Genomic DNA, 16534 nt, shown 5'->3' with positions numbered 1-16534 from the left:
TTAATCAGTGAACTTCTCCCTTGGATGATAGCGGTCTCACTTTGAGAGTCAGTAGGCCCATTGTTGCTTGGGGAGCCACAATGAGGTGGGATAGTCCCACTACCTCTCATGTTCCTGGAAGGGAATGAAGACATTAAAATAAAATGTACTGCAGGACACCTACCCATCACACCTACTCAGCAGCCACAGTTGGAAAAAGACAATCTGTTAGCAATATTTCTAAAAATAATTTGTGCCTTTTTTATAAAAAAAACAAACTATCATCATCAAGATTTGAAAACTCACTAAGCTCAGGGATGTGGAATTCCTATAGCCAGATGCCCAAGACAAATGGTTTGGGGTCAAGGACAACAAGTTTTCATGTCCTTGGGACTATTAGGCCCAACCCCTTGCAGCACAAACCCTTTGGCTGCCAGTTTGCAGTACCACATTATGGATCAGGGAAGGGCACTATCTGCAGTTAAGGTAATATTTTTGCCCATATGTTAATGCTGTTCAAACTTGTATTTACGATTCATTAATTGAAAGCCTTTATTATTAGGGTGAGCACTCGAAGTAAATGTTGTAAGTTCCGAGTGCACTACTGACAGTGGTTCCAGAATAAAAATGTGTACACACATTTTCAAAGTTGAGCAATATGAGGCTATGTATAATGCTCATAGAATGCTCTCTGATTTCATGCAAGTATTTGCAGAAGCTTGAAAGCAAGATTGATTCTTTGCTTTCAAAATAAAAATGTTCATAAAGAATGAAAACAGGAAAAAAACATTTTGCTAAACTACTGTAAAGTTTCAGGTACAATTTCTTTGCAGCATCATTTAGTAACATGTGTTGATGCATGCTAGTATTTCCCAAAAATATTCATAATGGAAAATCAGTGTAACCAGTTTCAATAAGATTATGAGAAACAAAAAGAAACAAGAATTGGCAAAGAAATAGGTGGTCAACTTTTTAGTTTTGTCAATGTGTAGTTTCTTTTGGCATGATTTTTGTAAAACCTTATTGGTGTGGGAGCTGCCGGGCCCTCACCAATATAACAAACATTGGAAAATGCAAAAATTGTTTTTTGGTCTCAAAAAGCACACACTGCCACAGTAGTTACTGGCATTGAACAAACCGTGTGTGCTGACATGCTCCTTGTGAAAGAGCAGAATGCTGTCACTCACAGTGAAGCCAGCCGATTCAGACAGAGAGACAGAAGTTTAATAAACACAAGGTCATGGTCAACACCAGACCAAATCAGGGGCCCAATTATTAGAGAAAGTCTCAAAAGTGCACCCATGGTATATGTCCTTGCATTAAGTGCAGCTATACGGCTTTCGTGAATTCCCAAACATTTACCGAAGTAGGACAAGAAATAGTACTACTAGAAAATATTTGTGAACTTCATTTTTTAGCATGAGCAAATTTGCATTTATAGATTTGCATTTGTAGATTTGCTCATGTGAAAATCGGATTGTTTGAAAGTTCACTTTCCCTCCAATCCCAACACTGGAAGAAGGTTTACATCTGCCATTGTCAGGAGTAAATTTCCAACATTTCTCAGTATGGGAAAAGATTAGAGAAGAGTTGTTGAAAACCCTTAAAACATGCAGGTTAGTAGGTTAGCACAGACTCAGAAGGGTATTCTAACCCTGGAACTATTGCTTACCGCTACCTTCAGTCCTAGTTTGTATATCTACGGAAATGTGGCATCATAAGGGGATTGCAAGTATTCAAACACTACTATGGTTTGAGCCCTGGCATAATCAGAGAGGCTATATCAGAGCTCTTATATAATGAGAATGCTGCCATAATTTTCGCCGAACTACACGGCACCGAAGGGGAAAGTGGATTTTTGTACAGGACTAGTAGATTTATGAAGCAACCTGCACCATGGATCGCATGGAGATGAAGAAAGAAAGTAATAATCTGTATATGCATGAAGGTACACATGCCATCACTCTACAGACTGTTGTACTCTAATGACGGGAGCATCCATTTTTGTATTTACAGGATTGTAATAACATCACTCCTACAATGTATGACAAATGTGAAACTGTATGTTTAAACCCTGCACCAAGGATAAGTAGATATTTTATTAAATTCCACACCCCTGCTAAGCTCTATTACTTTGGAGGTGTTCGGAAATGTGCCTTGCAAGTCCTTGAGCACTGCTTTGACGTGTTTTTTATAGTTATACGTTGCAAATCCCACCCCATCATAATTATTAACAGATCAAGCATAAGTAATTTAAACTGTGAGTTTTAGCGTGGCTGACATTATTCAGAGTCAGAAAAATTGAAGATGAGCACTAAGTAATGACATTTACAGAAGTGAAACCTATTCATTGAAAACGCATAGCAAACTAGTGTGTTATATATTGAATATTTTACACATGTACAATTCCATACCTTTGCAAGTGGCTTATGACAAGCTTCTGTATACTAGAGTAGGAGGACTCTATCGACTGACCAAGTTTCTTTAGGCCCTGACAAAAACAGTAAAATAAGACTAATAAAATACATCTCAGCTACAAAATTAATCAGTAAAAGTCTGAAAGGTGAACGAATGACCTACCTTAACAGTTAGTTGACTCATTAATAATGCTTGAAGCTCAGGGCTGCAACAAAAAAAGAGGTGTCATTCATATTCTTTTCATCACGATATAAGTAGCAAATGCATACTGCACACTTTATAGAACTTGGTTTTAGTAAACCGGTTTAAAGGAAATAGGGTCACCATTTTTTTTATAGCGCTCACCAAATTTTATAACTGTTTAAAAAAGAAGTAATAAAGGATATGAGGAGGAAAACAATAGGTTTGTTAGAGATGTGAACAATTTACTTTTTTTCAACAGAAGCGTGTCTACTGGATCACTCTGGAATAATGTGGAAACGTGAGGTTGTAAACAATAGTACAGATTTACTCCACTGGAACAGAAAATCATTTATGGTGATGTTTGCAGCAAAGTCCCCCACACAATTATATTGTGGAGGAAATGTTTCTGCCACATGCAAATAGCTGATTTGGTTGGCAGCCGTCTTAAAGAGCAAAACACAACTGCACTGCAATTCTTATACACTAAAGGAAATACACATACTAAGACATGTAGCAACAATGTGTGCAAAATGAAATCCTGACCAGCTTGGAATGCGACCCTGCGTTGTTGCCACTAATAAGGTTTCAACTGGAATTCAGTCATAATATGTATGCAAAGGAAAAAGACGGATAAAATGTTTGCATTGTAATCTAAAGCACTATGACTGTGTGGAAGAACGCATAAGCAAGCACCACAGTTTATAATAGAACTCTGCAAGAATTTCTACACAAATGAAATTGTTAAATTGGTTTCATGTTAATAATGTATTTTAAAGGAAACTTTTTTTCTCACAGATTCATTCATCGAATGGCCCTTATCTGGGATTGTGGAGCACTAAAATAAATTGCTAACTAATAATTATTCTTTGAAACAAATGTTTGAGAGCTAATGCAAGAAGCGTTAGTTATTACACTTTTCAACACAACTATTTCCACAATACAAAGAAGGCTTTGCAAAATATCCAAAATTTGATCACAGGTTTTACCTAAAAAAAAAAAAACAATGTTTTTCCTTGTGTCATCTGCCCAAGCAGTATTGTTTAAAATACTTTATTTTATTTTTTAAATTAAAGCTGGTGGTGTAATAAAAGTTCATACACTACTGCAGCCCTAATATCCTGCCAATGTTTGTTTTAGTTAACAAAACAAGAAAATTCTACAATTACTCAGAGGAACTAGAGTATCAGTTAGAAGAAAAATACCTTGCTTTACCCCACAACAGCAACTGCATGAACTCATCCTGTACAGACGTTTCAGTGTTCTTTTCCTATACAAAAAAATAATTAGTCACATGTACTCATTTAAAACTATTAATTCTGTGAAGTAGAAAATGCAGTTCATATTTTACAGCTATAACGTGATACCATTACAATGAATTTCAAACATATTGGCATTCAATAGAGTATATATAAAAAAGAATGCAAACCTTTATCACAATTGTGAATAGGTCTTACCATGCAATTCTGTTAATACTTTGTTAGATTATGAAGTAATTAAGTAATTTTGCCACTCAACTAATTCTGGATGACATTAACCCATTTGACATGATCCACATTTACACGCACAAACTGAATAGAAAGCAGGACTGAAATGCAATAAACAATTACATGTTTTCACAGATAATTATTGTACAGATTTAAAAAGTCCATTCTAAAGCAGTGAAAAAGAACAACGGTAGTTGACATTTACTAAGAATTTGTATATAAAAGCTATTCTTGAACAAAGCAAAACTAAACAAAGCTCTGTGCCACGTACCTTCTCCATGGCCACCTTTTAAAGGTTTAATATTCCTTCCCATAGGGGGAAACTAATCAGCTTTCCTCCACAAATCAGAAATGCTCAACCATTTAGAGCCTACAAACAAATGTTCTTGTAGGCATCTTCAGTTCTACTTTTGATCATAGCTATTTCATTTTTTTTCAAAATGGAAAAATCTTTGCTTTTTGCATTTGGAAACTGGAGATTGCAGCTTTTACCAGACTTTTGCCAAAAAACAACATGAATTACCCTTCGGAATATTTTGTCTTACGAATACTTCACTGTCCCACCGATTGTCTGTCTTACAAATCTCCTCAGGAACCAGACATGGCTCCAACAATAAAGCTCATCTATGCAGCCACACACAAGCCAACACCAGAAATGGTGTGTTGGCTCGAAAGAGGCATTATATGCATTTGGGACATTACTTCCCAAAAAAAAGAGGAAGTAAAAGTACAATATTATTTTTAAACAAACTACAACCGAACAGCTTGACCTCAGACAGGACCCCTGGTGAATCAATCAATTATTAGAAGCTCTTGGAATAGACAATTGTTCAAGGAGCTTCCTTATCATGGAACCACGACCAAAGCAGCGAGAATGGTTAATGAGAGAATCACATCATAACTTTGAAAAAAACACTAAGTTCAAACAAGCCACATTGCGGGACTTCTAAACAGCAGTGTAACAGTTAGCCACACTGCAGTAGTCTAACTTAGGTATGCCCCAAAAAACCTCTGTGGCAGTTTGCATACCCCTAGTGGAAATTACCCTAATGCCAAAAGGAGTATTCTATTTTGCAAATCATAACATATCTCAAAGCAAAATATGATTCATGAGGAAACTGTTGGACACTCCTTTGAACGGTACAGGTAGAAACTCAGAATTCTGTGAGGTTCGAGTCTGTGCAGCCTTTCCTCTAACTTAAAGGAGTGAGAAGAAAGAAAAACTGCAACAATACGGACTGCAACAGATTAAATTCTGATGGAAGCCATGGTCTCACCTCGGAAACTATTTTTACAGATAAAAAAATGAATATTACTTCAGAGCAAAGCGTTTGCACGTTGTCTATTGGTTAAGCAGAGTAATGCTAGTAAAGGACCCGAGAGAATAACAAGGATAAAAAGATGCAAAGGGCTAATACAGTGTTCCAGAAGATCAGAGAAGCAGGTCCTCATTTTCCGTTCTGATGAAATAACAATTGTCTCTTCAAAATGCATTTTTGCACTTCTGATCAACTGTGACAGCACTGAAACTGGGAAGGAGGGGGGCTATTAGCAGAGGTGAAAATGAAAATGCCAATTTATAAGGAACCTGTTTCCTCTGAGTGGAAGTTGCCAGCAGGAGGCTAAGATACATTTGTCTAACCTCCAGGGAAGCATAAATTATGTACCCAACCTCCTGAAGTTCTTACTCATGTGCTGATGTCAGTCAGCTCACTCTATCTTAGTTTGTATTTTACCTTCCTGGCCCGGTGAGCAGGAGAAATATGCTTCAGTTCCCTGAACCATATCTTCACCAATTCACAGAAAGGTTTGTCAGAGCAACACTCCCCTCAATTCTTGACATAGTGTAAGGCACTGTGCTCCACAGAGAGAAGAAAGGCCTCCATGTGAATTCACAAAGCCCTTCTACAGGAAAGTGCCCCCTTTTCTCATGGTCACGCCCACTTGTTGCCACTGGTACTGATTTTTTTCGACAGATGTGCACTGGTTGCCAGCTAAACCAGGCACCAGTGCTCTTTCCCCCAAAACAAGGTAAAATGGGCTAATTGGGACACATTTTGGGCCCCCTGCAAGTCCCTAGTAAGTGGTATCCCTGGCACCTAGGGCTTGGGTACTAAGGAGGGTCTCCCAGTGCACCAGCATGTATTATGCCCCACTAAGGGACCACCACCTACAAATTGCATGCAGTCTGCCATTGCAGACTGCGTGTCATAGTGCAAATCATGAGTGAAAACACAACATGGCACACTCACTGTGTGCCATGCCAAAGTTACTGCATGTAATATATGTAAGCCACCCCATAGCAGGCCTTGTAGCCATAAGGCAGGGTGCATTATATTATATGTTATATGCATTAATAGAGTAAAGCGGTTACCCAAAGGTGTCCTGGAGCTTAGCTCAAACAGTCGGTATAGCCTTACATTTGAGGGCATAGCTGCATGGACAGCTATGCCCCTTTGCTGTCTAGTTCAATTACTAGATGGTACAAGTGAACAGGGAGGCCATCTTAAGTATATGTACAGGACACTGGTCATTAAGAATTCCCCAGTTCCATTTTGACTTGAAACCTATGGTGTTTGGTATCAAACACCTTCTCTTAATAAATCTGTACTGTTGCCAGTACTAGGTTTACTAGGACATGCACCCAGAGGGCAAAATAAAGGTGCCCCCCTGACATACCTACCAGTATCTAGTGTGCTGGCTGACTAGTATTGTCCAACCTGACTCTACAGACAAGTTTCTGACACACTGCAAGTGACAGTCCACGCTCTCTGAAGACAGAAACAATGCCTGCTCCCTACCCTATCCTAGAAAGAAGGGGGAGGGGTCACCTAACTGGCGGACCTTGGCTCTTCCAGGAGCCCCAAGAGTGTTATCCATGTGAACCGCCTTAAACTCTATCATGACAGGGCTGATGTGACCGTGCTGATGGTAACTAATGAGGATCAGGAAGTAGAGAGTGAACCTCTCCAGGACCTCCTCTCCAGCAACCCTCAAGATGGGTACCTTATTTTCTCAGACACCCTCACTGCCCAACAGAAGACTGACTGCAGGCAAGTCCCAAGGCAGTATGCTGGGCTCACTTTTCTTTGAGCCCTGGTCAGACAACCTGGTGTACACATGATGTGGACACTGTGGACAGTCTACCTGCCAAAAATAAAATCTACAGGCAGTCGGACCAAGTAGAAGAAAGCATCAGAGTGAACTCGGCAAGATCCTGGAATTAGGGATGGGGTGATAGAAACCTCTGATAGTCCCTGGGACAGCACAGAGGTCTTAGTCCCTGGGACAGCACAGAGGTCTTAGTCCCCGGGACAGCACAGAGGTCTTAGTCCCCAAACCACATTCCATGGGAGGAAAACCAGAGCGAGTTACTTTGTGGACTACGATAGATGCCTCAATGCGGTCACTAAGACAGATGCACACCCCATTCCAAGAGCAGATGGGTTCATAGTCAGGTTAGGGACAGCCTAGTTTCTCAGTACTTTCGATTTGACATCAGGTTACTGACCGACTAGGCTGACCCCAGGAGCAAAAGAGAAGTCAGCATTCTCGACCCTAGATGGGCATTACCAGTTTCCTGTGATGCCCTTTGGTCTAAAGAATGCCCTGCCACTTTCTAAAGGCTGGTAAACAAGGTCCTGGCTGGGCTGGAGTCTTTTAGTGCAGTGTATCTTGATGATAATGCGGTCTATGGTTCTACCTAGCAGGATCACCGGATCCACCTTGGAAAGGTATTTGAGGCCTTTCCAAGCATGCAGGACTCACCTTGATTAGCAGGTGGTTACTCTCCAGGGAACAGCGTTGGAATTCCATTGAGAGGGAAGCCTCTGCCGTGGCTCGGTCCCTGAAGAAGCAGAGACCCTTCCAGTTTGGAACTCACTTCCTTGTTCAGGCTGACCACTGGCTTCTCGAATGGCTTATGCAGCTGAAGGGGGGGAAATACAAAACTGTTGAGGATGTCCATCTCCCTACAGGGTATGGACTTTATAGTGGAACACAGACCTGGGACTGACCATGCCAATGCAGATGGCCTTTGCAGGTTTTTCAAATTGGACAATGAGAACACACTCTTGGGAAAGGTTAGTCACATTCTCTTTCATTTGGGGTAGGCGGTGCGGGGTGGTTGTGTGGGAAAGTGACCCTTTTGGTCATGGTCACTCCATTTACGAGTGATGTGGACTGGACCCATGATAACCAGGCCCCAGTTCCAGTGCTCTTTCTCTAAAAACAAGGTAAAATGGTCTAATTGGCAAACACTTCAGCAGCCCTATAAGTTCCTAGTAAGGGGTATCCCTGGTACCTAGGACCTGGGTACTAAAAATAGACCCTCGGGGCCGCAGCATGTGTTAGGCCACCCTACGGGACCACCCCACCCTACAAATTGCTTGCAGGCTGCCATTGCAGACTGTGTTATGGTGCAAACCAAGACTGAAAATACAACATGACACACTCACTGTGTGCCATGCCAAAGTTACTGCATGTAATATATGAAAGTCACCCCTACAGCAGGCTCTGTAGTCCTAAGGCAGGGTGCATTATATTACATGTGAGGGCATATCAGAATGAGCAGCTATGCCCCTGTGCTGTGACTAGGGAAGCCATCTCAAGTATATGTACGGGGCACTGGTCATTAGGAGTTCCCCAGCTACATTATGGCTTTACTGAAACCTTTGGTGTTTGGTATCAAAAACCTTGTCTTAATAAATCTGTACTGTTGGGATTTATTATGACATGCACCCAGTGGGCACCTTAGAGGTGCCCCTTGAAAACCTACCAGTCTCTTAATGTCCTGGCTGACTGGTATCGTCCTGTCTGCCACCAAAGACATGTTTTGACCCCTGCAGTTGAAAGCCCACGCTCTCGGAAGCCAGAAACAATGCGTGCTCTGGAGGAAGATGCTCACACCTTCTCCCGCAAGATGGAGTGATTTAGCATATCCAGGTCGGGGGCTTCAAAGCCCCTGCAGTATTTGATATGCAACCCCAGCTACCCCTAGACCTGGGGGATGCCACCCCCTGCCCTGAGGCCCATTTGGCATCAGGACAGGCATGGAATTCGCTATGCACGTAGGCGTGCTGCACCTCCAGGCTAGACACACCCCTGAGGTGGGCTTCATGATGTGCTCCACGAAAGAAGGGTTTCACCATCTTGTTTGTGGTGGAATTAGGAACTCTGGGACAGGGTTCTACCAACTTCCCACAGGAAGTGATCATAAAGGGGTGTAGGAACCCTAGGGGTATGTAACCCATTCACTACTACCCTTCACTCCCCTCAACACCCCTAAATGTAGTACTTAGGTGGCCCCCTGACAACAGGAACTCAGATTAGTCTGTCTGAAGAGGAAGGAAAAAGAAGAGCTGAAGACGTGAGAACTGTGGACCAGCATCTAACTTGGAACAAAACCCTGCCTGACTGCTACTCTCCCGACAATCACCTACACTGACTCGTTCAGTGCAACAACCTCCGCAAACCCTTAGAGGTCTGCCCAGCACTCCCTCAATCCCGCAGCATCCCCATTGGAGTGGAGGAGCCACTTCCGTGCACCAGCAGGCACCGTCTGCAGCTACCTGGTACAGCATTCTGTCGACTCCAGGGCCCACCGACGGAGCAGCACAACATCAAGAGATTTTCGTGCTCCAGGAGGTCAAATGCCATGCCCCCTGCCAGGTTTGGAAATGCCATGCCCCCAGGACCCGCCCTGCACTAGTACCAGAGTTGCCGGCGCTAGCTGCAAGCACCAAGTCTTGTTTGTGATCATGTGGAGCACCACCACCACTGCCGCCAAAACTTACCTGCACGTCGAGAGACTCAGAGAGCGGCTAGCTCCCAACTGAGCGGCCCTGCTGTATTTCTTTCCCCTCTTCTACAAGTATACCTAGAACCGTGTGAGCTTCTAACTCACCAACCTCACCGGACAAAATACCTCTGTACCCGAGCTCCCCAGCCTTGGCTCATGTAAAAAGATGGTGTCTCTGTGGTCCTGAGACTATCAAGAGCTAAATGCCCCGCCCCTCCTCACTTGGGCTCTGCTGGACTGGTGCCCCAGACCCTCCCTGCAGACATTTTCTTACAGGTACTTTTCCAATTGACTTGAACGGGTAGTGTTTGAGGCTACCGCCGTGTAAAGCAACTTTGCACCAGGACACCCCAGGTCAGGTAAACTTGAACTCTTGGTACTTTCTTGGAATTTGGCCCCTATTTACCTTAAGTCCAAAAGAACAGTCCTGTAATTCGTCTGCAAGTGTACCTATGCAGTGTACGTTTCTCCCATAGGATATCATTACCACGTTCGAGGGTCATGCCTCAAATCTGACAGCTGTCAATTTCTACTGTTTTTACTGTAAATTTGATAATGTCTAAAGTACTTGCCAAGTTCCGAAAATCTTGGTGCCTAAAATTATGTAAAAATATATATTGGTCTCTAGTTTCTTCTTGAGTTTGCATCTCATTTATGGAGACTGTGTGTACAACAAATGGTTAACGTTACCCTCTGATAAGCCTAAACTACTCAATCACACTACTACAAAAGAGGGCATTTGGGATTATTGATTTAAACCCAGTAAAGCGTACCACATTATGGTACACTACATACAAAGCCAGCTTCCCTCACCTTCACAGAAAGACCCTGATCTACCTGGCAGATAAAAATGGACCATTTCAGGATGCCAACGCTGCCAGTGAAGCAAGAACGACCTCCTGCAGGAAAGACCTCACTGTAAAAGAAAAAGAACCCTCAAACAAGCCTTCTCTGCAAGCACCCCCGGAATCTAGAACATCCCCTCTTCATTCTGAACCAATCGCTCTCTTTTTAAAGTCTTCAAAACAGAGATGAAACAATTACTCATCCAACAATTTCTCATAAATGGCTCCACTCCATCCCCCTCAGTAGCTTACTCTCTGGATAAATCCAAAATAAAAAGGAGCAGCTCCCTCCACCAATCTTTATATTTTGCCACTCATACATTTGTAAGAGAACACACACACACACACACACACACACACACACACCACCCCACCCACCCACCCCCCCCACCCACACAAAATAGGTGATTTGTTAAAACAGCACGCGTGACATCGGTTTAATAGAAACAGATCCTGGAAAGCACAGCCGAGGAGAGGATAGGATGTGAGTGGGGAGAAGAGTAGGGAAAGACATGAGTAGGATTAGGATTTGCGGATGGGAGGGGTAATGGTCCAGTTGGTTATGTCAATTTCTCCCGCCCCAGCTCAAGTTATCTGTCCTGGACTTCCTGCCTTCAGGAAGTAGCCAGTTGGATGGCTGGCTGCAGACTGAAACAGGAGAACATAACTGAGGGTTTGTTGCTGAGCAATAATTTTTGCGGCAGCATCCTGAGCTCTCTATCAGACTGCCTGAGCAAGCTGCCCACCCCAAAAAGCGCGATAAAGTGCCTCAGGATGTGGTTGGATTCCACTCTTACGATTGACCATCAAGCCGAACAGCTTACTGCCAGTTGTTATGGCATTCCGAGACTGCTGAGGAAGGTTAATTATCTTCTTCCTTTCACAGCCAGAAGAGTGATTTCCAAGCCCTCGTCTTATCACGTTTCGACTACAAGAACACTTTTTATCTTGGTTCACCTCATTAGGTCGTCAGAAGGCTTCAGACTGTAAAGAATTCTGCTGCACAACTTCTCCTGAACATCCCTAAACATCAGTCTGTCACCTAGGCTTCCAAAGATCTCCACTGGCTTTCAGTGGAATGACAAGTTTAGTTCAAGCTCATCTATTAAATGTCTCCAAGTTCCATAGATCCCGATGGCGGTGGATGCTCCACTTCTTACATAGAACTTAAAATTTTGAATAATCTACCCGTGGAACTGCGATTACTAGAGAACAGACTCTACTTTTGTAAAGCCTTGAACACCTGGCTATTCAGTTACTAATTCTCCTTACAGCTTCTAATGACCTGCGATGTCTGTTTGCAGCGCTGGGAGCCCCCGTGTAGACACACGCTATATAAAAACTCCAGATTAGACTAGAATGGTAGTGGGGAGAGGAATGGGAGGGAGTTAGCTGAATAGTGACATGAGGAAGGAAGAGGGAAGTGAAGATGATTGCAGGGGTAGAGGGTGGGGTGAAGATTACAAGTGTATCATCAGAGACGAGGGGTTCAGATTGATCCTACAAGACTGTGCGGGAATTATTTAGTGATATACACCCTGAACAGGTGAGTCTTTAACAGGCGTTGAATGGAGTGTTGAACCAGTTCTTATATCGGTAGACAGAGTGTTCCAGAAGGTAGAGTTGTATGTTTATATGAGATACCGGATATATAGGATATAGGTTTCTCAAAAAGTGTCACAGCTAAGGAGGGAATCAATGAGCAGAGTTTAGGACAAGTAGCATTGAGGTGTGTGCCTACACGCTAGATGTACAAATACATGTGCCAATGAAGAATCACATTAATGAAAAGGGACACTGACACTGCATCCAAGATCTACTAAACTGCTCCCACTGAGATCCCATTGTAACCATGGTACTGTCAGTCTAGCTTACAGAACCAGTATAATGCATGAATCAATACACTCCAGCCACAGTTAAAAGACCACTACCTGCAAGACAGTTTGAAATACATTCAGTATTGCTTAAACTGCAGACTCTTAAAGAGCACTAGAGTATATAACTTTAAACTAAGTAAAAACCACAAACTGCAAGAATCACAAACCAGAGAGCCTGCCTTGATGAGCCAACCACTCAAGAATGAGAAAATGTAAATGCTGTGTCTGTAGATACGTGCAGCGCCCGTCATGATCACCTCGGTAGAGACTTGTATTCTCTTATGCGGATGATACCCAACTCATCCTAAGGATACATAATTCGGCTCATGCCCAACAGTCAGCTCGGAGCATACTCAGATTCACAGTCAACTGGATGACTGCAAACTCTTTAAAAATCAATCCAGATAAGACGCAAGTCCTAGCCATGTCCACCAAAAACAACCCCTGGAGCGATCAGTTCTGGCCCAAGGAGCTAGGAGCCACCCACATACCAGCACCTGTGGTGAAAAGTCTGGGCATCAAGATCGACTCGGAGCTTTCGATGACTAACCAAGTCAACTCGGTGGTTGGAACTTGTATAGGGCTTTTGAGACAGTTGAGGAAACTGGTCCCTTTACTCTAGATCTCAACTATGAAAACGATAGTGTCAGCAACCATTGTCTCAAGACTTGATTATGGCAACGTGCTATATGTGGGGCTTCCCCAGAAAATAACTAACAAACTGCAGGTAGTACTGAATGATGCAGCCAGGCTCATTCTCAGACTGCCCAGAAGAACTCATGCTACTCCCCTGCTGAGCGAATTGCACTAGCTGCCCATTAAGCAGAGAGCGAAGTTTAAGGGGTTGTGTATCACCCATAAAGCTCTTTACGGACACGCCCCACGGTACATAAAAGAACGCCTTCTCAAATACGTGCCAGGGCGCGTGCTGCGCTCAGCAGAAGCAAGTCAGCTGACCTGTCCACGTTTCAACACCACAGCCAAAGGTGGGAGAGCTTTTTCGGTCCTTCTGCCACAACTCTGGAATCAGTTGCCCAGAGATCTTCGGAAAGAATCCACTCTTACCATTCCGAAAAAAACTAAAAACCCTTCTCTTCATAGAAGCTTTCGATACAGCCCTGAGGCCCTCTACTACCTAAAGATCTGGTCCGTCTCTCTGTTTATGTTTCTCTCTCTTCCAGAGCGCTAAGAGACCTGGCGGTGTATATGCGCTATATTAAGAGTAAATTAACATAACATAACTTGTATTGTAGCAGTGATACCAAAAAGAGACATGACCTGGATAAGGACTCATATTCAGGAAAAATATCCCTGCTGAAGGAAGGATGGTGACATACCAAGAGTGGGAGGATGAAGGACCATGTGTCCTTACTTCTTTTCCTCTCTTCTACCATAGGTGGCTCTCCTGAAATAGCATCACAAAGCCTAAGCATTTACAGATTGGTACCTTCCACAGATTGGATTATCTTCTAGACAAAAGAGTTCAGCTCATTTAGAAGAAACAGCCAAAGCATTTTCAGGATGGCACTGACCTACAGACTTTAGATCAAGAAAACAATGACCACAGTGCAGTTTTAACACCAATGATTGGCAGAATCATGGTAGAGGGCATGGTGAGATAACACTATGACATTCAGGCAAGAAGTATACTTTACAAATGTTTATACATCTATGCATAACATTGCATCAAAGGCAGGAGTGGAGGTTGCAGGGTCCGCGGCTGAAAGTGCAATTGTTTTTCACCTTTTTAGTTTTAGGTTTGCTTTATGTTTATAACAGAGGAGGAGCATTGTCTGAGGTGAGAAAACAGGAGACACAGTTAATTGCACTCAGCATGTAATTATACTGACAGATCTGCAGCTCACCAACATTCCAGCTGTCAGGCCAATGACTAAACTAAAAACTGTTTCTTAAAGGTCTTCCACTTGGACCAGGTACTTGTGTAAAAGTGAAAACTATCACAATAAACATACCTGCAGGGTTTCTCAGAGTCAGAAGATCTCCTATCCTAGTGCAACTAGGTCTCTGAAAAATACCTGCAAACCTTTCATTTAGAAAAGGTCTGAAGATATGGTAAATTCAACAAGTCTTCCAAAGACGAGTTGTTTTTTGTTTCACCTTCTGATCATCCACAGAACGCTTTGGAGTGTGAAAATGACTGTAGTCTTGGGCAAACATATACAGCAAAATGGTTGGTTTTGAATGTATAGACTACTTATTCCTTTTGCAGTTCCATATTTTGGTTTGCCTAATAGGGAGTATGTTTTTGTATTAATCAGAAAGGGAAAATAATATAGGATTGATTTTCCCTGAATATCCATCCATATTCTACCACTGTGTTCCTAACCACTACAAGATGTGGTATGGGTGTGTATTTCTATCTAACTCTCCTTAATTATACTGGAAACAGAATTGATTTCAGACATCTTCCAACAAACAGCAGCCAACAATTTCAACATACAGAGTACAAGGATTTGTTAAGTGGCTTTATCATTTATGGGATTGCTCTACCTGTACAAATTTGGTTAGTCTGGAATCCATTTGCATCAATATTTCTTCCCATGCTTCACACATGCATGACAATGACAACTTCAGATACTGAAATTAAAAAATAAATGGTTATTTCAGAGTTTTCTAATGATTTTGGGAACAGAATGTATATAAAAGTACAATCTTTTCAAATGCGATGTCAATATTTAGGCAGCATGTCTAGTACAACCTGCCAGAACTCATTCTTTTTTTATTTTTTTACCTCTAGCAGAGCCAGCTATTTCATTTGTCAACACTGAGATTTTGTGGCTATTTCTAATTTCTACCACTCAAGCCTACAGTAATCACATCAAGAGGATTGTGCACAGGCATCCAGAACTGGATAAAAAGCACATAATTTGGAATGCATCAGTGCAATCAGTAAAATACAAGCACATGTATATTTATGCAATGTAGAGTAAAATGCCAATTACATAGAAGCCAACATTTTGAACGATACGAAACGTTCAAGAACTAATTACAGCCATAAAATAGCGTGGCAAACAAAAACATGACGGAGAGATACTTCATCAAATAAGGTCTAATGCTAACAAATTGAACATACAATTGGCACATCTTCATTGCAATTATGCAAAGCCTGTGTAGTTTAACAGCACCTGATTTCAGAGCAAAAATTGAAAATTCCGTAATGTAACTAATTCATGAATACTTCATAAGTCAGGAGGCTAACAAGTAAGAACACTGCAAATGAGGCATTACTAAACCCAATGTTTTAATGAGTTGTAATTCGGTTTGTTAATGGACACATTCAAAACAAAACTTATTGCAGCATCAACCACCATCTCTGGCCTGATTACTAGATCACCTAATTCATATTTACTAGACAATGCTTATTGGCTACCTTAGCCTCCAGTAAAGAAAATGCACAACCACACACCACCGAATTTTTCCATGGCCTGGAAAATTAACTATGAATAGAAATCATACCTGGTTGCACCAAACCATAGCAATGCTATACTACATTGCTAAAATACAAATACATACAATTTCAATCACACTCTTCCTGTTTGCCAACACCTTAAGCATGGGAAATTTTTAATTATTGTTTGAAATGTCAAAAACACATATCCAAAATAAGCACGAGAATATAGTGGTAAAAAAGTACTTCAATGAACATGTTACCTGCAAGAGAGTTGAAATATGAGTAAATTTCCGTGCCATCCGGGTGACTTCTGGCAAATAGTTTGAGAGTAAACTGGTATCTAGCTGAAACATAAAAGGAAAGTTTGGTTTACATTCTGGCCATTTGCGCTTTTTATTACTATAATATTTACTAAGCAATCTACATTAGATAGTGTGCAACATATGTGACAATATCTAATTAAATATACATCTAGTTTTGTATTTGTTGAATAATGCGGATATGTTTTTACGGTAGACCTTTGGTATAAAGGCTCA

General features: G+C 41.9%; 1 protein-coding gene across 1 annotated transcript in view; it reads right to left on the bottom strand.

Annotated features, from left to right (window-relative positions):
- Positions 1-16534, bottom strand: part of ANAPC4 (anaphase promoting complex subunit 4) — a 259145-nt gene that overhangs the window by 179625 nt on the left and 62986 nt on the right. The window contains exons 9-13 of the mRNA XM_085642313.1: positions 16259-16342; positions 15098-15184; positions 3783-3847; positions 2560-2602; positions 2394-2470 (exon numbers count right to left, since the gene is read on the bottom strand). Coding sequence (XP_085498439.1) covers positions 2394-2470; positions 2560-2602; positions 3783-3847; positions 15098-15184; positions 16259-16342 — 356 coding nt within the window. The remainder of the gene's footprint in view (positions 1-2393; positions 2471-2559; positions 2603-3782; positions 3848-15097; positions 15185-16258; positions 16343-16534) is intronic.

Source organism: Triturus cristatus, chromosome 2_2 (genome assembly GCF_964204655.1).
Source record: "Triturus cristatus chromosome 2_2, aTriCri1.1, whole genome shotgun sequence".
Lineage (NCBI taxonomy): Eukaryota > Metazoa > Chordata > Amphibia > Caudata > Salamandridae > Triturus > Triturus cristatus.
The sequence above is the reverse complement of the archived record's forward strand: the minus strand, read 5'-3'. Positions and strand labels throughout refer to the sequence as shown.